The following is a 23,713-nucleotide window of genomic DNA, read 5'->3' on the forward strand; positions in this document are numbered from 1 at the left end:
ACCAGTGGGCTAGTAACAAAGGTTACTTCTAGTAAAACTCTCTAATTTTATGATTCACTGTGTTTTGACACAGTAACAGTTGCTAGCGATTAACAGTGTTCTCAGTTTTTGCAATATCCTGAAACTAGAAATTACCGCCAAAGATTGTTTCTACTCACAATTGGGGACATTTTTCTCATCTGCATTTCAATTTTTTTTTTTTTTTGTATTTTGAGAATAATCTACAAGAGTCAAATATACATCATTCATTTGGGTGTGACGTGATTTAAACAATAACATCGATTCACCTATTTCTTAGAAATGAGCAATGGTTATGATTAGGAAGCAAATACTCTCAGAACAGTGTGCATAAACTATAAAGACAGTGTGCTCAGAATTTATGTGTAAAATGCTTTAAAAATTTGCTCTTGTAGCTACTTTGATTTTAAATAAATGAACATTTAGTATCTTTAATGTTAATAGACTTCCTAAAGTGTATGCCTTATTCTTTTTATTTTTAAAGATTTATTTTATTTATTTCTTGCCTCCCCCCCTCCTCCCCCCACTATTGTCTGCTCTCTTGTATCCATTCACTGTGTTTGGCTAACCGGAAATCTGTGTCTCTTTTTGTTGTGTCATTTTGCTCCATCAGCTCTCTGTGAATGTGTGCGGTGCCACTCCTGGGTGGGCTGTGACTTTTTCAAATGGGGTGACTCTCCTTGTGGGGCGCACTCCTTGCACGTGGGCTCCCCTATGTGGGGGACTCCCCTGTGAGGCATGGCACTCCTTGCACGCGACAGCACTGCACGTGGCCCAACTCACCACACAAGCCAGGAGGCCCTGGGTTTGAACCCTGGATCTCCTATATGGTAGGCAGATGCTCTATCAGTTGAGCCACATCTGCCTCCCTCTTATTCTTAATAAATAATTTATACACCAATTTATTATGAAGTAGAATAGATAGTTTTATAAAACACTGATTCAAGTAGAATATTTAGTAGTATTGGTATATCAGAAGATAAATGTTTGATTTCTTAAAACAGTTTTGAAATGTGTCACCATAAATTTTTGCTTTCATTTTTTTACTGAACAGTATTTCATTGGAACTAACAGATAATTTTCCCTTTAATTTTAAATACTAGAGAAATATAGTCACATGCTATATTATTTAAAGGTGCCATGAAATAAAAAGAAGTGAACACCATACTCAGATACAAAAAGCAATTGTGTAGACTTTAGAAAATTGAGGGAAGTCCTCAAATAAATATTAAGCTGGAAAATAACAGATTTTGTGGCTTATATTTTTAAAGAATTCTGTGTTTGGTGGTATGTACTTTTGAATACTTGGGACAGGCAATTGCTTTCCTTCTTTTAGCCAGTCTAATAATAGGGAGAAAGAAAAGAGGTAGAGATGACAGCTAACAGCAAACATGGGTGAATGTAGGTGTAGCCAACAAAGAATGTGCTGGTTGTATGGAATTTCTGCAGGCCTAGTTATTTTTGAAAAGTATTTGAAAAAATGACTTAAAGCCCAGAAAAGACATGAAGAAAAGTAAATATGTGATTTACAGCTTAATGTTTATGTCTGTATCATCTTTCTGTGTTTTGCTTCTGATATCATCATTTATTCTTAGTATATCAGCAATTTTCATTCCTATTTCACTGTATTTGTTTGCCTATTGATGACAATCTAGACCTAATGACTAAGAATAATTCACAGATAAACCATTATTAGAGTGTGCAAAACCATGACATTTGGAAGAATAGTGTGAATGCTGGAATGATCCATGTTTAAAAACTTTATTCTGTGCAGGTAGAGACCTGTTTTGCTTCACATTAACTCTACCACAGAGCAGTATGCTTTACACACTTTCCCGGAAATCAATCAGGCACATGTACTATGATTTTAAAGAACTTTTTACAGTAGGAATAAGCTATGAAAAATTTGGAAGAGTTGTAAAAATGAGATATGTGTTGTGCTTGTGATTTTTAAAAAACTACTTACGAGAGTCTTATATGATTTTAAGCTATCAAGAGAGTTCATAAAACAAGGTAAACTTTGCATCACAGTGGCATCTCAGTTCTTATTACACAACTCTTGTGGATGGTCAAATGCAGAAGTTGGTGTTTATCTCCCTTACCTTCCAAAATCATCTCTTCTACTCACCTGCTATAGAATCTCATGTTCTTCTATCAATGCATGCTTTTGTGCTTATACATCTTTAAACTTGTAAGAGCACATCAAGCTGTACACTCTAACTCATAGACCAACTTCATCATATAAAGTCAATGAAAAGTAAAGAGAGCTATGATAGAGACCCAAGAAAAAGTTACACATGGAAAAGGGAAATGAAGGACTAAAACATGGGCCAAAGAGGCATTATTAAAGACTAGAGTGACTTCACTGTTTTCCTTGGGACTAGGTCAGGTCAGCAATGTAATCACTGTCCAAAATAAGGTAAAGTCACCTACTTTTCTAAGGATGTCATATAAAATTCACATGATCTTCAGAGTTTATCAACATTATTTTATTGAACATGGACTTTATAGCTGGCACTTAGCCAAAGTTTAGCAATGCTCCATTGTCTCAAATAAATAAATTCTCACTACATGGATATAAATATGAAAATTTGTCTCAAATGATTCTTATTTACAGGAAGGTTTTTTTCCTTATTAAGACATTGAATTGGTTTATTGGTCATAACAGCATTATGTTAAAAGTGTAAGTACTGGACTACATTTTGAAAGCACAAAACTACCTTAAAGTCGCCATCCAGTATAAATAATGCAGATGTTATGTTTTAAAACATGTCAGTTTCTCTTATGTGTATATATTTTTTTAAACTTTAACCAGCTGAGATAAATGTTTTTCATTTGACTTTAACTGTTTGCCACAAGGAGATAAGACACAGACAACTAATGAAGTAAATTGATGTCCTGCTATGGTTATATTGAATTGGAATTTTATTGGTGTTGCAGAAATGTGTGACATGGAAAAGAAAAGAGACCTATCAAGTTTTGAACTTGGATGTAACTTTTCGTAGCTCTCCCCAAATTCAGTATTCCTTCTTAAAACAAGCTTTAATTGAGAGTATTTTGTATCATGAATATTAAATATATTGAATGATGAATGTTAAAATATATTGCTTCTAAATATCAAAAGACAATAGGATGAATTATATTCTGTAGCTCAATTTGGAAGTCCAACTGTTATAGAGAAGCCCCTCTCATGGAAATCTCTCAGAAACAGACTGCATATGTATTTAACCCAATAGCTTTAGGTATTCAGAGATGGAGGAGGGGAAATAAAAATTGACATCAAACTGTGTGTTTTTCTCTTCTTCAAGTTTTAGGTTCAGTTTTTAAACACAGATAATAACTTGGTTTGGAATTTAAAGACACATAAACAAAGGTTTGCTAGCTGGAAGTTTCCCTGTCTGGGAGGAGGGGGGATGGCAATTGGTGCATTCAGTTGATAACACATGTAATGATAATTAAGTTGATTGGCTGAACTGTATGGCTTTTTTTCCCCCTTTTCTTCCTCTTCCTGTTCAGCTGGGATAAAAGTGTTCTCCCCCACCCTGGACCCCCATTCAGAAAACATAGGTTGATAAAATTTTTATTGTCCTTCTGGTGTGGGATATAAACTGTATATTTTATCATTTTGAAAGGTTAAGCCAAATAGAAAATTAAACCAGGGCCTCTTTCCCCTTTCCCACTGGACTTTGTGGGTTAGGTTATTCCTCCAAATGTTCTAGCTGATTTGGGATTAACTTAATGCTGATGCCCTGGGGCAAGCAAAGAGGGGAGTAAAGGGAGGAAATGTCAGGGGCTTCAGAGGCGAGTTGGGCTGAGTGAAGTGTGGAGCAGGAAGCTTGTGTCTGAAACCCACCCACCCCCCACCCTCCCAGATACCAGGCAAAGGCAGTGAGAGTCGGAACCAGCTGATGCCGCTGCTGCTGCTTCCCGTTTCCACGGTGAAATTTTCACAGCAGCTAATTCTAAAGGGAGGAAAAATCCCTAACCAGCAGCGGAGAAGATCCTATCCCCCCGACCAAGCTATGTAACCTTTTAGGCAGATTTTCAGGGAAATCCGCATTTTAAAAACCAGCATTCACGGTCCAAAATACGGGACGGGAATCAGAGCTGGTATGAAAATATGAAAAGCCTCTTTACACCCTGAGTGTTTGAAATGATCCGATGAGCATAGGAAGTGGCTGCCAACGCTCTGGCGGTGCTGCCGCCGCCACCGCCGCCGCCGCCGTTCCTCGCAGAGGGCTGGACAGAGCTTGTCCCGGTTTCAGCACCTCCGGCGCTGGACAGCTCTCTGCACGCCGCACCGCTGCCTGCTTGCTTTTTCCCACTCTAGCTTTGCCTTACTGGAGATGCATCTAAATTACATCCTGTTCAACAACAAGTAGATTTTTTTTTTCCTGTACGGGAATTACAGTAGACGATTCTCTCAATTAAACTGCATTTTCTTCTTTACGAATTTGGCCGACAGGCGTATTTATCCCGATTCCCCCCACCCCCTTTGCAGGAACGAGTCTTTGGGAACGTGGTCCACCCAGGGATGTAAAACTGTGCTTACCGATGCATCCCATACGAAATGCTTATGTGATCGTCTCTCTACCTTCGCCATTTTGGCTCAGCAACCTAGAGAAATAGTAAGTAACAAAGGGAAAACACGGCTTTAATGCAAAGGCAGGGACTTTGTGGCGAGTGTTTCTCTAGGGAACTGCATTTTAAATGGGGAAATGGAAAATGTTGCAGGGTGGCAAAATTGGGTTCGTCTCTCCTTAGTTAGCTACAGTAGCTTAGTGAAACGAATTGTAGTTGGTTTGGTATAACTAAATTCTACTCAATTTTATGTCTTCTAACTTGAAATTTCTGCAATATAGTTTCGAGGATGTTCTCTAGTCATATTAGTAATATGCTGCCAACTTTCAAATAAAAATAATTGCCAAATTAACCTTTATTTTACAGCTGGAATGCTGTTCTGGGAGAATTTGTGAGGATTCTGTTGGCCATAGAATGTGGACCCCAGACACTTTAGCCAAACACATTGCATATCTGCATTGGATATTTTCAGTACGGGTTTTCTGGGATGTCCTTGGATATATATATATAAATCAAGTTTTCATGAAAGCATGGACTGTCAGAAACTGTAAAATTATTATAGGCTTGTAAAAATAGTTTCTGAAGAGGCAGCTGTATAGAACTATCTAAAAGAAAAATAATGCCCACATTAAGTGTATTTTGAGAAATTACTTCAAAAATTGAAGTACTGAAAAACAATTAGGAGGATAAATGTGACTTTCTGCCTAAATTTGGCCTAAATGTGCCTCACTCTTCTCACTTATTTTGATGATAAAAGAATAATCTAATATAATTTGATGTGCATACTAAGGATTTAGACACACTTGATCTCAAAGTGTTTTCCTTCAAGCTTAAAATATTTAAAATATGCAAAAGAACACACTCTTAGTTAATGGCATATTAGTGTTTAAAACATCAGATCAGTGAATGCTTATGATCTTGATATATGTTTGTAAAATATAAGCTTATTTTTCAAGGTCATGTATTTGGAGAATGATACTGAATTGTGAAAACTATTTCTACATATTTGGTCATAGAAAAAATAATAAAATACTTTCTAAAGTCTTGCATTTAAAATTAGATTTTCTTCTATATCCTTAGAGGCCAAGATTAAATGAGAGAATACTTGACTTTGGACAAAGTTGTCAAGAGTCAGAAAGTTTGGAAATTTTTCCATGTGTGTATACCAGATTTGAGTAACATAATGAGTTGTAAATGGGAGGATTAAGATAAATTTTACAAAAATATAATACTGTGAAGTGACTAAAATGGATATACTTAAAGAAAATTGAATGCTGCTTCAAATTTCAGCTGGAGAACAATTTAACATAAATGTTCACTAAGTTATAATTTCGATTTTTATTTTAGAAAGCATTAAGTAAGCAATATAACTAATCAAGCAATTAAAACTCTAAGGCCTTTACTATTTCAGAGTGAAAGAGAGGGGAGAACTATAATGAGCCATTTTAGAGCTTGAGTATATGGAAACAAAATGTTTCCACGAGTAAATATCTGGTAACTACCACAACTGTATTGGCTATTTTTGAGGGATAGGTTAGTTTTGATGAGTTTAGAAGTAATCATTTTAATATATAAATTTTTTCTCTCTTTTTTTTTTTCTTTTTTCTGTTTAATTTACAGATCATGGAATCCTCTGGTGCACCTTCAGTCACCCTCATAGTAGGCAGTGGACTTTCTTGCTTGGCCTTGGTCACACTAGCAGTTGTCTATGCAGCATTATGGAGGTATGTAGCCAGTTGATACACTTGGAATGTTCAGGTGTTTGGAGTTAAAATTAGAGAGTGTGATAACCCTTATATGTTTCCTGTCTTCTTAATTTACTGAAAGCAATATTTTCACAACAGAGTTATAATTGTGATTGAGCTATAATAAATGAGATGTTTTTACCTAATTTTCCTGCCTGTATGTCCTGTGGTGAGAAAATAAATAAAACACACATGCACTTTTATTTTCTATTCATATGATGCCAGACTTCAACATGTTGCTTACCTCCAACCCTCATATTCTTACCCTAACTTCAGGTCTGTGTGTAGTTCCTATTTATTCTGATTGCTATTGAGGCTGATAATTTAATTGGTAAAGTCAAATTAATTTCTCTGTTACAGAAATATGGTTCTCTAATTCTTAAGTTTCAAACACATGCTTTCAGTATGTCAAAGGCAACGAGCAAAACCTTCTGTAAGATTAAAGCACCATCATAATACCATAATGCTCTAGAAAAGGCCTTTGGGTTGAGGGCTTCCAATAAATCAGATTTTGACATATTGATTAGAGGAAGTCAGAAAAATACTTAGACAAGGGAAAATGATTTAAAAAATTTGTTCTACAGGATTTAAAATTTCATCCACTTGATTTTAAACAAAAATTTAGTATTTCTTAGGTACATTTTATTAATAAGAATTATAACTGCAAGGTTTATTATAATTCCACATGATGAGAACAAGTACATATACCATGTGGTCTTAATTTCCTAATGGATTTTAAAATTTTTATTTAATATTTAATATTTTTGTTATTATAAATGGTCTAGAAACATAGTTACTATCTTAGTAGATATATAATTACCCACTATTTCCTGAATGTTTGCATATTAAATTTGTAAAAGTAGATGTTATTCCTGCAGAGATCTCCCAGTCCTAGTAAGTCAAAAATTAAGATAAAAACAATTCAATTGAAAAAGTAATTAGAATTTAATAAGGAAAGGCCATTTGATTAAGCATCTTTTTTTTTTTTTAAGCATTGTTCTCCATTACAATTTTCCTATCTTGAGGACAAGAATTCATTGATCAGGGATATTTAAGTTGTCAAAGCTATTAATATGTTTCATACTTCAAACAAAATATGTACAAATTCTTGATCCATTGGCATAGGTACTTAACAGAAATTCTGCTTTTCTACAGAGGTCTTATCTGGTGGTGAAACCCTGATAAAGTGGGGCAATCTGATAAAACATGGCCAATCCCAGGAAATGAAAGACGTATTTAGTTAGCCTATACAGGGCATTATAGGCAACAGAATCCTGGGTTCCGGACATATGGAAACAGGTGTTATCTTGGTAATGCAAGAATGAAATGGATTAAGTGTAGAAAAAGACAACTCTCTCTCTTACAATTACCCGAATGGCACTTCTTGAAAAATGAAGCAATGTGCATGGGTCAGGATTTAGATAATCACAATATCATCATAATTTATACTCACTGAAGTATTTATAACAAAATTCCATTTCTCAGCACTTAGGGATCAGGCATCATGAAGTCCTCTTCCTCCTCATCCCCGAATACATGTAGCTAAATCAAGAACAACACTGCCAGTATAAATGACAGATAAAATTGACAAAGAAATACAGAATTATTTAGTCCATAATAAAGTTTTTTAATCCAGGAAATCCAGGAAAATCACCTATTATAATAGTTTTCTAGGAATTACCAAGATGCCTTAAAAGAGCTATCAAAATTTGACATCAAATTGAGAAGTATAGATGAGGGTACCAAGAAACAACAGAAATATGAGTTCCTAAGAATTAGTCATCATAGATTTATTGCCTGTTTTACATGTTGTCCAAATGTGTGTGTCTGATAAAATAAAATAATTGAAGTAGTATTAATAGTTTGATGGACACATCAAGTGGCATGAGTTATTAAATGAATCTTGATGAATCCAGTGCATTTTATAAATGCCAAATATACCTGTAGCATTACTTTATAATAATAAGTATTTTAGGAACCTTCTCTTTTTTCCAATTAAAAAGTACAAAACTTTTGATTTTCTAATGATTTGTAAAATGATAAGTGTCAGAATTATTTTGTGCTATTCTCTTCATCTCCAGTGTTGCTTTGTAGAGTTATCTTGTTACATCAAAAAGCGATTGATTTTAATTGTTATTAAAAGGTGAAAATGCAGGAAGGGAGGGAAGTGGGTTATATGGGAATTTCCTATACTTTTGACACAACTCTTCTGTAATCTAAAACTTCTCTAAAAATAAAGTTTATTATTACAAAAAAGCGATTGAGCATGCCCTTTTAATCAGTGTATTTGAAATTATGCATTTATAAATTTTGTTTTAAACATCAAATGTGGTCTAAAAAGTTTTAAAAATTGAGACATCTTATAGTAATGTTTTAGGGAACAATATAACTCAATATTGATGAAATGGAAACAGCTAAAGTCATCTCAGGATGGTTAGTTCTGGGTCTTCTATTACTATGATTTTCTTCATTTATGAAACAGTAATATGACTGAAACCCTTTTAATAATGTCATTTCTGTGCTTGTGATGTCGTGAAAGCCATTAAAATCACATAAGGAGTCAATCTCCTTATGTGGCACAGACCTTAAACTTTTTATGTTGTATCCCCTCCACCCCCAAAAAGGGAACAATTTAATATTCGTTGATGTCTTCAGGATCCTAGTGTGTCCCAGTGAGTGGTTTATTGTATTTTTAGTTATTGATACTGCAGGGGCAAGGTTAAACAACTCCTGAGGCCATTTTTTGCTGAGAATCAGTCTAGGTTGTTTGGGTTTGTTTTATGAAGAAAAAAAGAAATTTCTTTTGTATTACAAAAACTGCCTTTCGTATTTTATTGTTGCTGTTGTTTTTTGTTTTCCTTTCTCTCCTGAATGACTCAATGGAATGTGGGGTTTCTGCCTAAATATTCCTCAAAGAAAGACAGAATACTGTGATAGAATTTACTTACCAAGGAGTGCCTCCAGATCTCTGGCTTTTTGTGGTATCTCACACTGCACAGGAGAGCCCATGCCTACTGTGGAAAGTGATTCCATGTTCTAAAACAAATTGAGTAGGCTTAAACACACAGCAAGGACAAGCATGTCTTTTTGTTATTGTCACTCAATGATTTGCCACAGCAAAATAGCTGTTACCCTTTCAGGTAGTAGAACATCTGATCCTGAGTAATTTACTCAATGGCTCACAATCTTGGTGCACTAAAAAATTATATAACAGAACTATATATAAGCACTTCTGCATGAGGGTAAAATATGGCAGGCACCATGTAATTTTCCAGGCTAATAGTAAAAATGCCATTTATGAATTGTGTTAGTTTTTAGAGATAAAGATTTATTTTATTTTTTGGAACAATTATTCAAGAAAAGAAAACTATAAAAAATAACAGCCTGACTACATAAAAATGCTTGAGTGTATGGAATGAGGGATGAAAAAAATATTCATGGTTCCATGAAAGTATGGCTTCCTTCTAATAGTTGAGGGTAATGTTTCAGAATTAGTGTGGATTTTGTTTTGGTTTTTGGTTTTCAAAGTCTCTACTGGTTGATTTATATCATAATTATTACTATATTATACACAGGTATCTATATAAAGGTATACTATACTAATATATTTCCCAGAAATTCATATTTCTAGTAAAAAATTATACTGAAAACAAATGTGCAACTTGGACTCTAAAGAAATACCATGTTGAGTACATAAATATATAAGAAAAACTCTGGCATATGTCATATGACTATACAATCGGTCTCTAGAAAAACTGTTTTTCATATTTTGTCTTCTGTAAAGACTCTGTTTTAGTGTTTGTTTCTTTTTTTGGATAAATTCCACCAATTTGCACAAAACAGAATTCTGCATCTTTCCATCTAATTCTAAAGTTGTACATTCTTTCTCTCTCTGGTTAGGTATATACGTTCTGAGCGGTCCATAATTCTAATTAACTTCTGCCTGTCTATCATCTCATCCAACATCCTTATACTGGTCGGACAGACTCAGACTCATAATAAGGTATGACTGGTAATTATTCTAATTCTCTTTGTGTGTTTATGCTTTGAAGTAAAGTTTGTTATTGAGAATTTAAACATTAACTCTAGATAAAATGGAGACCTTCTGATAAAATTATTTTTAAGAACAAAATTTTTTTATTGATTTCTGGATAAAAGTCTTACCGATTTTAGTCCAGGAATACATTCTCTTGACTTAGTTTCTTGGAGGTTAAGAGGTTGTTTTTAATTTTTAAAAATACGTGTTTGTGGAACGTTATATGAAAGCTCTGTGAGTTGCTTTTGAACCTTGGGAAATCAAAAGCACAAAGAAATTCGAACTCATTATCCTGTTGCAATAGGATTGCCTATGTTTGGGTAAAATTTATTAACATGCTGATCTTAAAAGACAGCTCTCAATTGCTTATAACATCACTTTTCAAAATCCACCCCAAAAATATCATGCTAATGGAAAAGACTACTAGGTGAAAGCTATTCTAGATTTCATGCCTTCCAAAAAATTGTAGTTAACCACAAAGTATTTCATATTTGGCCAATGTGGCAGTAATTTAATGCCATAGTACTTATAGTGGAATAAAAGTATACATCCTATTTTTATGAATTAGGTTTGGTTGAATGCTCATGTCTTTTTCCAGAAATGACTGTCAAGTCTTTTTTACCAAACTATTCTGAAATACATTCCAAGAAACCCATAATAGCAATCTTGAATTTACCTCAGTCATGAAGGGATTGTTATACTCCTTTGAAAATTTATTTGTCAATCAGTTGTATAGTTTCAGGCCTATTCTTTTATCAACTTGTTTTTCTAAATACTAAATCCAATAATTAATGTTTCTTCTTTTAAACAACTTTCCCTTTTTAAAAAATCACATGCAGTTTTCAGTGGGTACTTTTAATATATTAGATATTAACCTCAATAATTTTGGACATTCTATTTATTTTGCAAAGCTGCATTCCTGACATTGGTGATTTTCACCTAACGTATCTGATTCTGGTTCTGGGTTGGGCCTGGCAAGCTGTTTAAGTGATTCCCATGAAGGTTTCTTCTTGAACCACATTGTCCGAGGCCATCGTGAGGAAACATGGGGACAGGCCACTAATCCTTAAGGCCAAAACTAAAACAGACCAGTAAAGTAAAAATAATTTAATGATTTGAATGCTTGGGCTGATTTGTTTTGTTATTCTCATTTCTTTCCTCTTTTCTTCTTAAGGAAAGAAGGTGAGAGAATATAAAGTCTATTAAAATATGCTCCAGGCCATGTTATGAACATTTTATACTAATTTTAAAAAGAAGCACATCAGAAAAGGAAAAACAGGGATATAGGAAAAGGAACAAAGGTGAGGGAGATACCAGTTTGATTTGGGAAAGAAGAAAAAGAAAATTGCAGAATAAGCAGTGGAGACAACATGCTGTGAGCATGGGCAGGAGCTGGGAACAAGGCGCAAGTGAGTGGGAAGGGGGAGATGAAGGAGAGAAAACTAGACTCCAGGTCCTGAGAAGTTATTAAATTACTCATGTCATCCCTCCACTTTTGGTTGTTCACTTGGACTGAGCTTTAGACCCTTAGAAATGTTCATTTTCTAATTCATGTCTATTCATAATTCTTTAACTGTTTATCCTTAAATCTCCACCCAGAAAAGGAGAGCTTCCCTTTAAAGCAGGAATTATTTATCGGGTCTGGGTACCAGAAGAAATCAAATCTAGAGTCAGTTTGAGCCTAAAGTTGAAGTTTGTCCCACCAAAATCTTCCTTTCTGTCATTTTTACCCACCTAACACCCTTGAGTTATGCCCGTCATTAGATTATGGAAACTGCATGATCTTCAGTTGGAAATTCTCTTTTGAAAACTGTCTCATGCTATATGGCACAAATTTTTACAAGTTCTGACTCAAATGGTAGAATAGTAGGATTCTCCATAAGGTTATACTATCTATTATAGCGATTATTGTCTAAATCTGCACTGTCCAATAGAAATATAATGCAAGCCATAAGTGTAAGCTACATATGTAATTTTAAGCTTTCTAGTAGCCAAATGAAAAACAGTAAAAAGTCCTATGTTAAAAATTATATTTAATTAATATATTTTATTTAGTTTAATTTATCCAACTACTACTATTTCAACATATAATCACTTTTTTTAAAAAAATTAAGCCTCTGGAATCTGGAATGATTTTTATACTTACATCTCCATTTGGACTAGTCACATTTCAAGTGTTCAGTAGCTAAATGCAGCTAGTAACTACCATATTGGACAGCACAGATCTAAATGGTAACTATATTCAAGAACTAAAATAGTCTTAAGAAATTACATTTGGCTTACCCATTTTTGCTTTCCTCAAGTTTCAGTGTCCTGATTTTTCATGAAAATGTCTTTTTGATATCTGTGAATATTATGATTACCAAAGGCAAGATAAGACAAGTTTAGTTTTACTTTTCATTTCTAATTATGAGGAATGGCTGGTATGTGCTTATTTAAAAAGAAAAAAAAAAGTTTGGTTTAATTTGGTTTCTCCCTCGATAGCTAATTGCAGAACAGATTCCTCATGGTTTTAGAACCATAATGGATCTGTTCCCTTCAGTTATTGATGCTGGTGGATGGATGGAGGGATGGATGGTGTGTAACAGAGATGATGAGGAAAATGAAAAATTGTTGGTTTTCTCTCATGCTATGTTAGTTTTGTTCTACCAGCTCTGAGAAGGTGATCTTGCAAGGCAAGAACAATTCACTAAGAGTGTCTAAGCCTACAAAACACTGGGTTTTTATTCTTAGTCATTCTCAGCAATATCAAGTTTCCAAAGGGGGAAATCATTTTTCTATTATGATATATGTGCTGAATTGAATTAAATTGACCCTATTTCATTTTATATGTGAGATTTTGTTGTGTGAAAGGTTACATCTCTTTTACTGTACTTGGGATTAATGATTTCTCAGAAAAAAAAATGGAAGGGAAAAAATAAGGAATGCATGATCTTTGTGTAAACTTATGAAGACTGTTCCAAGAAAGCATATTTTAAAAATGTAAAATATAGATCAGTGACTACTATATTTGATTTAGTTTGTATGTAGGACCCTTTTGCTGCTGTGGGCATTTTGTAATTAATCAGATTCCTGATAAGTTTTGATTTATACTTTAGTATTCCGTACTTGAAAAAATGGAAACATCAGAGAGAGTTTATTGATGGATGAGTTTTTTAGTACAGCCTCTGAGATTTGCCATGGATAGCTTCTGTGAAAACTGGTATTTGATGCTGATATCCAGAATAGTTTTGAAGTATCAGACTGGGATTTTTCTCTGAATTGCTAGTGGAAATATAATTGACCTGGTTGTCTCACTACTGAGTGTCTCTGCTTCTTTTTGAGTTTGGATAGAAATAATCTGAAATAACCCATTGTTTAGAATATGATATATTCAAACCTTTAAACTGTAGATTCAATTGCTGGCAGCAAAGAAAGAAATCAAATGCAATTTCATATATCTCTTCTTAAAATGCAGTTGTAAAATTTAATTATAACCCACTTTATTATATTTTGAACTTTTTTATAAAGTACTATTCCCATTGATCTCTTTGTGCACTGAAAATTTTAACCAGGGTATTCAAGTATTTCTTAAATATTGCTTATTTGTGAAGAGTTTTCTTTGTACCTTAAAGTATGTGCATGTCTTTTGTTGTGATGTGTAGGCCATTTCTGGTACTACTGGTTTACAGAAAGCAATGATTATAATTGGAAACAGATAAAATTAGAGAATAGTATTTTATTATCATATAAATATATATATATCTGTTTCTCCCCAAAAGGCTTTGGGGCGCTTTATTTTATTAAGGAATGCAAAGCATCTTTTTAATTAACTGGAGTTAAATGTGACAAAACTCTTGGTTGTAAAGGTTAGATAATGGCGGCCAGTCAAAAAGTTGTAAATGTTGAAAGTTAGCTTCTCACCTACAGCTTTACCATCAGGTTATAATGAAGGCAAGCCTAAGTCCAAATTCTGTCACTTATTTATTAGATGTTTATTAGATAGACACCCATTAGCAAATCAGGGGGAAAACGTGTTGTGTAAGCTCAATGGAATCTTAGCTCTTTGTCCCTTTAGATATTTTGACCACATTCTGAATGCAACATACACTTTTGTGGTCACAGGAGGATTCTTAGCTCTTTAGTCAGTATCGTTCTATTAGAAATCCTCCTACACCAATGGCTGGACACAAATGGTTAGGGATAAAATCATGGGCCCTAAATATAAGAAGTACAAGATATAAGCCTCAGTGGAATCTTATATACAGTTCTTTCAAGAGTAAGAAATGTTTAATATATTAGCCAAGCCACATATCCTCAATGACCTTACTTTCACCAAAAAGAACACATTAGTACATCCATCATAATAATTAACTAGACATTACTTCACCAATTAAGATACATCTTTGAAATTCATTGTTAATGAGTAGTGTTTTTTATGGATAGGTACACCTAAATCAGAACTTATAGTCACCATCTCTAATTAATGCCAGTTGACCAACCCAATCTGTGCATTCCTAGACCTCTCCAAGAATTAAAAGTTAGAACTATCTGGCACATGAGAATACCTGCATATTGTAAGGTAAATTACAGACATCCTAACAAGCACATAAAATTAAATATTCTGAAAAGTAATGGAAACAAATCTGAGGACACAGACATTAAATTTAGTCCTAAAAAACATAGAAGTTCCAGCAAAAGTCCTCAGTGATAGATATGCTTCCAAATTCCTCAAGATGTGCGAATATTTCCTTAGCACTATTTGTGAGGAATTTATCTCATGGATCTTTATGTATAGCGCACTGAGTTACCTAATGGACTATGTTGTTTAATCTAGTCTTGCAAAAGGAGCAAAACTATTCTTCAAAGTGGTTTTCTTATAATCACCATAATGATAGCTCAATTTGCTGGAAGTGTTTTTGAGAAGAGTAAAAAAAAAGGTTTGCTGCTCCCTGATGATGGGCCAGTGTTTTTCAACATTGGACACTCGTTGCATATGAGGTTAGACACTGTGATGTGTGGGACTGTCTGATATGTTCCAGGATGGTTAACATCCCTGACACCTGACCCAGTTACTGTTTCAATCCTATATGCTGTATTCCGCACAGTTAGTAGACTCCTGGTTGAGAACCACTGAAAACTAAGTTACAGAAAGAAGTACAATGTCTCTTAGCTTAGGCCTGTCAGCCTTCTTTATAGCCTGGCATTCATAGAAACTGTGTTTATTTGTATGCATGCAAAGGTAAATGGACAAGGCCTCTCCAGAATCCCACCCCCACCCCCACCCCAGCTGTCTGGAGGGTAGAGAGGATTAGACTGTCATTCTCAAATATCAGGTGTCATAACAAAGATTTGTTATGTGAATGCCTCACTCCCCTGCTTTCTGTAGGTTCTGCTTCCTGAGGCAGTCTAGCTTCTGCTTGATAGCCCTTCCCTCTACGACTCCCTTCACACCTCCAATGACTTCTATATTACCAAATCCAAAGGGAATACGTTCTTTTCCATTTTATTTTCAGTCTTTTTCTTATGGTTTGCTCACTTCTTAATCCTTGTTAGTCTCTAGGTTTTTCACTTTTGAGGCACTTACTCCTTGGAATGTATTTATTCCTCTCCATCCATTATTTTTGGTCTCTTTGTAGAACTCTTCTTCCATAGCTTGTCATTAAATATTAGTACTCATCACTATTTTTTGTCTTGGAGCACTTTTTAAAACTCACATACCTACAAAATTGTCTTACTTCACCTTGTGTTTACTTACCTTTGTAAGGATGCTGTCATGTTTTTGTTCCGCAATTAGTTTAGAGATACTTAATGAAGGTGGGCCATATTTAGAAGGTTGTGGTCAACTTAATGGAGGCTGCTTTTTGTTTTGGCAGAATTGTGTTTACAAAGAAAAGAAAGCCTTAAATTTGAATACTTTGACTTGAGCCAAGCACTCTCTAATTTGCCTAGTTCCCTCATACCTTTCTTTTGCCATACACCCAGTTACTTCACACATTGATTTGCGTGCCTGACCTCTGAAACTATATGTATTTTCAACTTCTAAGAAGAAATATTGGATATATGTTTTCCCTTCTGACCTCATTATACTCTCTGAAACGATCTGCCCTCTACCTTGAGATTCTATGACCTATGCTGTTCCCTAACAGATATCAATCCCTGAGGAGGTGATGGTGAAGAGCAGAGGTTTTGAGCCACATAGACCTAAGCATCCTAAGTCTGCTGCTTCCTAGTTGTATGAATAGGATTAAGCAGAATAATATCCCCCTTACAATGCTGTTGTCAAAGTTATGTCAGATAGTACATATAAAGCATTTAGCCCAGAGCCCAGCACTCTTTAAGCACTCCATAAATAGTAACTGAGATTATGGTGATGATGATAATGATGACTCCCAGATGTACATCTGATTCCACCTTTTTTGCTGACCTCCAAGTCCCACCTGTCCAGATTCCTGCTCACAAATTTACCACTTGTATTCCTGCCCCACCTCCATGCCAACATATTATGTATACACTGAATGCATCACCTGCAACTTCTGACCCAGTTACTCAAGCTAGAACTCTAAGAACCATCCGTAATGTCTTTCTTCATCTTCTTCCTGCATCTTCCACCCTTAAGCACACTTGCTCTGGGGTTCCATGACTGCCAGTGCATATATACTGTCTTATATCACCTATTCCCAAACAGACTGTACATTTCTTAGTGCAGGGCTATATTAAATTCATTTGTAATCTCATTGCCCAGCATATTACCTGTGTATAGTATAGTAAGCATTTAATAAATGTTTTTCAATGAGTAAATCTATTGTAATCCATCATTTAGGTTTATACATGTGGGAATAACAGCAGGAGTTAGTTTTATAAGGATTAGGGTCCCTCCTTCCAGACAAGGTCTAAGGCATTATGGTGATAAAGACTAATTTCCTGAGGCCTCATTTAAGCTCTGGTGTTCTTTAAAGGTGATCCGGTTCCTGGATTTTAGTTAAAGAGACCCTGAAACCTAAAAAATGTAAATCTTCTCACTTGATAACTCACAAAAATAATGTTTATAACCTTCAAAAGAAATATGCTTGTTTAAATTTCCTCTCATAAAAGTAATATCCAGGCCAATGATGTCTCAAATGTGTTTATTTATTTTTTATTTAAAAATGTGTTTATTATACCTCAAATCTGTGTGTGATTCAAAGGCTAAAGCTAAGTCTCCTATTGAGATTTATTAAAATCTAATTTATTGACTGGCTGTGATGTCTATAAAAGGATTTAAATGTAATAAGCTTATGTGTGATTCATTTAAGTCCATTTTGAGATACCTTCCTAACTCTGCCAGGGTTCTTCTGTATACCTGAAAACCTTTATTAAACCAGGGAACCAAATGGTTGTTTAGTTTTTTTATTTCCCCCGGCTCCAGGCAATGAAGGATTATCTTTTTCTGTTGGTATGGGTTTAGCAAGGTGAGAGATGGTGGTGGTGGAGAGACGCCCTTGGCCCACTGTAACCTTGTAGTCCCTGACTACATCTCCAGTTTGTTGTGGTGGGATCCAGAGCCCACATTATTGAGTCAATTTTAAAAATAAGATAAAAGATTAATATGAAGGGTGAGTTTGAGATAAAGGAGAGTAGAATTACTAGAATAAGGAGTTACTAAAATGGCTAAGAAATGAGGAGCCAAATAATCTTGAGGGCTAAGAAGGCTAGTTTGGGTGGTCAGCGAGTGTTCTTGGGTCCACCCTCTAAGCTGGGCGTAGCTCCCAGAGGAGAAGTGGAACACAGTCTCAGTCTCATATGCTGATCATTGTTTTGAATTATCCACCCTCTCAACCCTGATTACCTTGTGTTCATTTATTCCTAGGTAACTGTACAAAAGTGTCCTTAAGGCAATGGAAAGAGAATCCTTCTTAGAAGACTTCCTAGACTTGACTTAATGCACATGCTCCATCCCCATCACTCCTGCTTTCAATATGGCCTTTATTATTTCTCAGCTGAACTATTATGACATCTTTCTCTAACGTTTGTCTGCTTCTTTTAGCCTTTTGTGTGCATTAGCCTATCTTCTACATCTTTCACATTACTTTGAAAAAGATCTTTTAAAAAACTTGATTATGTCTTTTACCTGCTTAAAACTTTACAATGGGTCTGCAGGATGCATGAGATTTGTTTCATGTCCTGAACATCACTCACATTCAGAGCTCCCTCTAGGACACAAGACACTCTTTGTGGGTGGATTAATTATAAAAATACTTCCCTTCCTTCAGGCTGATATTGTGGGTCTTCTGGCTTGGCAATAAGTGCTGGGTTTCAGCCTCTCCTTTCTGCACCCTGCTGGGGCTTGTCTCTGTGCTTTCTATGTCCACAGAGTAACACTTTCCTCTGTGCTTTTGTCTTTGCTCCTCATTTGCCTGATAAACTCCTATCCATACTTTCAGAATTGGCTTTTGTAAATCATCTTTTTTTGTAATATAATTTTTAATTTAAAAAAATGATACTTAGATTACATAAATGTTACATAAAAAATATAGGGGATTCCCTTATGCCCTGCTTCCTACCCCCCCACACACATTTTCCCACCTTAACAACATCATTCACTAGTGTGGTACATTTTTTTATAGTGGATGAACATATTTTGTAGCATCGCCACTAAGTGTGGATTATAAATTACAATGTAGTTTTTTGTAAATCCTCTTAGTGAAGCATCTTCAATATTCCTTTCTGCTTCCATAGCACGTGGTATATACCCTTATGTTAGCACCAATAACATAATTTTGTTTTTCCCATCATTTTATAACAGCTCATTTGCTGATCAACCTTGCCCAAGGTAGTGTAATTTTCAAGGATGATGTTTTTTGTCTTGTTTCTACTCATACCAGTATTAATTTTATACATCATATGGAAATCAATAAATAGTAAATGAATTAGTAAATGAATGAGGTTGTAGCTCTAGCCATGAAATGAGGGATATAAAATAGGAGTTCAGTCACTTCCCATTGGAAATCACCTGGAATAATGCAACTCAGGTCAATTTTTTTATTATTGTTTTATAATGAGAAAAGGGGGTTGAGAAAAACACTTTAGATTTTAAGAATACATTTGAGATCCTCTTTTGATGAGATATGGTTGACTTAAGACAGATTTTATCTAGTGGCAGAAATATCTAAATGAGAATTTCAGATTTTTATTATTGTTTTATGATGAGAGAAGGGGGTTGAGGACAACACTGTAGATTTTAAGAATACTTTTGAGACCTTCCTTTGATAAGATATGGTTAAGTCATATTTTATCTAGGTACAGGAATATCTAAAAGAGAATTTGAGAGGTTGAGTGGTTCTCTAAGTATTTTACAGAAAGGCTGAAGATCTGTTTTCCTCCCCTGGAAGTCGATAAATAATATGAACTGGTCAGATGTTTGGCTCATGTCAACAAAGGAGCCACATTGTAGGTAATTATGGATGATAATGTTTATGAGAATCCTTAATACACTGTGAAGTACAGAAGCTCTAAATAAACACACATAAGGTGAATTATTTTAATTTACAGATATTCTCACAAAAACGAAAGGTCCTTGAGATGAGATTATAAATGGGTTTTCAATGGCCACTTTTCTAGCTTTAAGGCTATACTTCTGTGGGGTGAAGTGTAAGATGAATAAGCTAGAATCTAAATTGATCACTAAAGATCATTTGACAAAGGCAAAATTTGTCTTTGTGGGAGATTGGGATGGGGTGGACAATATAGAAGAGAACTCTTTTCAGAAATACTACATAATCTAATTCAGAGATTGGCAAGCGTTTTGGTTAAAGGGCCATGTGGTAAACATTTTAGGCTTTGAGGGCCATATGGTCTTTGTTGCAACTACTGAACTCTACTTTTGTAGCTTGAAAGCAACCCTAGAAATAAAGGAATGGGTGTGGCCTGGAGCTGTAGTTTGCCAAACCTGAGTATTAGTTTTCTAGGACTGCTGCAACAAAGCGCCACAAGCTAGATAGCTTAAAACAGTAGAAATTTATTCTCTCACGGTTCTGGAGACTAGAAATCTGAAATCAAGGTATCAACAGTTGTTGCCTTCTGAGGCTCCGAGAGAGAACTTGTTTCATGACTCTGGAGCTTCTGGTGTTGCTGCCAATCTCTGGTGTTCCTTGGCTTATAGACGCATCCCTCCAAATCTCTGTAACTCTCACTCAGATCTCTTTAACTCTCCTTACACGGCATTCTCCTCTCTGTATGTCCTTCTGTGTCTCTGTTTTGTTTTCTTATAAGGACACCAGTTATTGGATAGGAACCATTTCTACTCCACTATGATTAACTGATTAGATCTGCAAGAACCCTATTTCCAAGTAAGGTCTTATTCCAGGGTTCTGGATGGACATGAATTTGGGGGGGACTTTATGCAACCTACTACACTGGGGCATTCTGGATTTTCTAGAATCAATCAAATCAAATGTACACACAAACAAAAGGATCACCCTGTAAATGCTCTTTGGCTATAATACTTTTTGTAAAAAGGACCCCCAGTCTTGAAGTGTGTAGCCAAGATTTGGCCTGTGTAGCCTTGCAGAACTGGAATAGAGGAACTTTGAAAGTTTTTGAAAAGTCTTCTGCAGAGTTAAAATGGGGTACAAAGCACTTTGAATTCTTTCTTTAGAACTTCTTCCTTTATGGTGACTATCAGTTGCCAGTATTTAAAAAAGATAAAAACATTAATCAAATCACTCATGACTAAGCAAAGCCTTTTATGAATTGAAGAAGCTAAAAGAAGCTAACAAATGTCCAATGCATGAGACAACAAATAGGATCTCTTTGTGGAAGAAAACTTCTTAAAGTATCGCAATAAATAGTAAAGCCCCTGTTGTAGAAAAGCTCTCATCTCACTGTTTTGGGCAAAGAAATAACTTCTGAAGCTGAAAATAGGGACTGCAGAGCCCAGCTAATGCCCAACTAAATTCAGCCAAAACAAAGTCCTCTTTTTTCTTCTCTGCCTCTGTCCTTACTCTATTCTAAAAGTTGGATTATTATTATGTATATAGGATTATAAGAATTGCTATGGCAAATCTTCAAACTAATGACCAAACACAAATGCCTATTATCAGGGTGAAAAAGACATGTTTGCAGACTAAAGACTGTTTTTCACTTCTTTTGCAAAGACTAGTCAGTTAATTTTAAATCTTAAGCCTTGAAGAAAGAAGTAGGCATGTGATTGAGTTGAGTCTAGGTCTTAACTGTGAAATTTAAGATGTGTGAAATTCACATTCAAAGGGAGTTAAAATCAAATACTTATCCTTATCCTAGACCACTAGTGAACTGAATCAAAGATTAAGGTTTCAATTGTAATTTAAAGAAGAAATGATTAACAACAGAATAGAAACAGAAGCTTAATTCAGGATGAGGGCCTATACAAAAGTTCTATGTTCAACTACAATATCCAGAGTTTTATATATATCTCCATGTGTCTTTGTGAGTGGATAGATAATACATCATTTTATACACACAATTAGAACTACAAAGGATTTTTTAAATGAATCTTATTTGTTACCTATTTTACATTCCTATTGCTAATTACATTCTATTTTTGTATTTTTTAAGTGATTTTTCCTAATGAGTAGGAATGATGTATATTGCTTTTACAAAATATAAATTAGTCCTAGTTTTCTGGTTTTCTTTCTCCTGTACTTATTTTTGCTGTTTTCTTTTTATTAGAAATAAGAGCATCTATTTTTTGGTTTAAAATTTTTGTTTTATATTTTCCTAACCTCCAAAATAAAGTTAAAAAGTGAACCTGGATACTTAAAGAAGAGCTGTCTTTATAGAGCTGAAAAGAATAATCTTTATTAGTTATTCTTTGCTGCATAAAACATTACCTCAAATCTTAGTAGGTTAAAACAATGTTCAGGAAAGCGGACTTGGCCAAATGGATAGGGCGTCTGTCCACCACATGGGAGGTCCGCAGTTCAAACCCCAGGCCTACTTGACCTGTGTGGAGCTGGCCCATGCGCAGTGCTGATGCGCACAAGGAGTGCCGTGCGGGAGCCCCACACGCAAGGAGTGCACACCGTAAGGAGAGCCGCCCAGCACAAAAGAAAGTGCAGCCTGCCCAGGAATGGCGCTGCACACATGGAGAGCTGACACAGCAAGATGATGCAACGAAAAAGAAACAGAGATTCCTGTGCCGCTGACAACAACAGAAGCGGACAAAGAAGAACACGCAGCAAATGGACACAGAGAACAGACAACTGGGGGGCCGGGGAGAAGGGGAGAGAAATAAATAAAAATAAATCTTTAAAAAAAACCCACAACGTTCAATATTTACTATACTCACAGTTTCTGTAAGCCAGGAATTTGGGAGCAATCTAGTTGGGCAGTTCTGGTTCAGAGTTTCTCACGAAGCTGCAGTCTAGATGCATCTGAGCCGTAGTTATTTGAAGACTTGATTGGGGTAGAGGATCCATGGTAAGGTTACTGATCATTCCAGGTGTGTTGAAAGCTGCACTAATTTTAAATGAGGGGTTTTAAGTTCTGCTGCTTAATGGCAAATGTGTGCCCTTTGTCCAGATACTTAACCATTCCCACACACCAGCCTAATGATCTTTTAAAATTGTTAATCAGATAATGACAATTGCTGTCTGCTTAAAAAGCTTGGGTTGGAATAAGTGATGCTTCCATTATACCTGGAATGACATGCAAACTCTATAACATGGCCCACAAGCCCCAAGAGGACCTGGCCCCTACTTCTACCACCTTACCACCTCATCTGCATGACTTTTCCTTTCTTTAATTATATTCCTGTCATGCTGGCCTTCCATCAGAGATACTGTAGGAGTAGCCAACATGCCATCACCAGGTGACCAAATGTCCTCTTCATTTGCCCCTGTTGTCCTCTTGGGATAATTAACAGGGACACTTTTGAAAGGGTCCCATCAATTTTATACTTTGCCTGGCATATAGCTTTTTTCTTCATGGGCTTAGGTTTTTCTCATGCTTTCCTCTGTCCACCACTACTAGAGTCTTTTTCCATTCTTAGCCTAGCCTAGTTCACTAATACATGCACTGCCATTCAAATATCATTTCCTCAGAGAGGCCTTCACTAAACCCCATTCCCACAAACAAAAAAAGAATACTGTAATACTTTCTCCATCATTCTTTCTGAAGAAACCCGAGGGTTTGTTTTTGTTTCCATCATAGCCATTACTTTAATTTGTATCTTTAAGCTCAGATGGGAAGGAGTATTATCTGTTTGATTTACACTGTATACCCAGTGCCTGGTGCAGTGCCTGACACATAGCATTAAATATTTTTAAATGAACAAATTGTCTAAGCCTCAGTAGTAGTTGTCACTGTTATTTAGTAGAGAAAGGGGGTGGGTAGG

The 23,713-nt window shown here is 35.4% G+C and overlaps 1 protein-coding gene across 8 annotated transcripts in view; it reads left to right on the forward strand.

Moving 5' to 3' along the window:
- ADGRB3 (adhesion G protein-coupled receptor B3) overlaps positions 1-23,713 on the forward strand; it is a 735,954-nt gene that overhangs the window by 578,249 nt on the left and 133,992 nt on the right. For all 8 annotated transcript variants that reach the window (XM_023592015.3, XM_058306936.1, XM_004469489.3 and 5 more), the window contains 3 exons: positions 4,520-4,646; positions 6,220-6,323; positions 10,245-10,347. In XM_023592015.3, coding sequence (XP_023447783.1) covers positions 4,520-4,646; positions 6,220-6,323; positions 10,245-10,347 — 334 coding nt within the window. The remainder of the gene's footprint in view (positions 1-4,519; positions 4,647-6,219; positions 6,324-10,244; positions 10,348-23,713) is intronic.

Source organism: Dasypus novemcinctus, chromosome 11 (assembly GCF_030445035.2).
Source record: "Dasypus novemcinctus isolate mDasNov1 chromosome 11, mDasNov1.1.hap2, whole genome shotgun sequence".
Classification (NCBI taxonomy): Eukaryota; Metazoa; Chordata; class Mammalia; order Cingulata; family Dasypodidae; genus Dasypus; species Dasypus novemcinctus.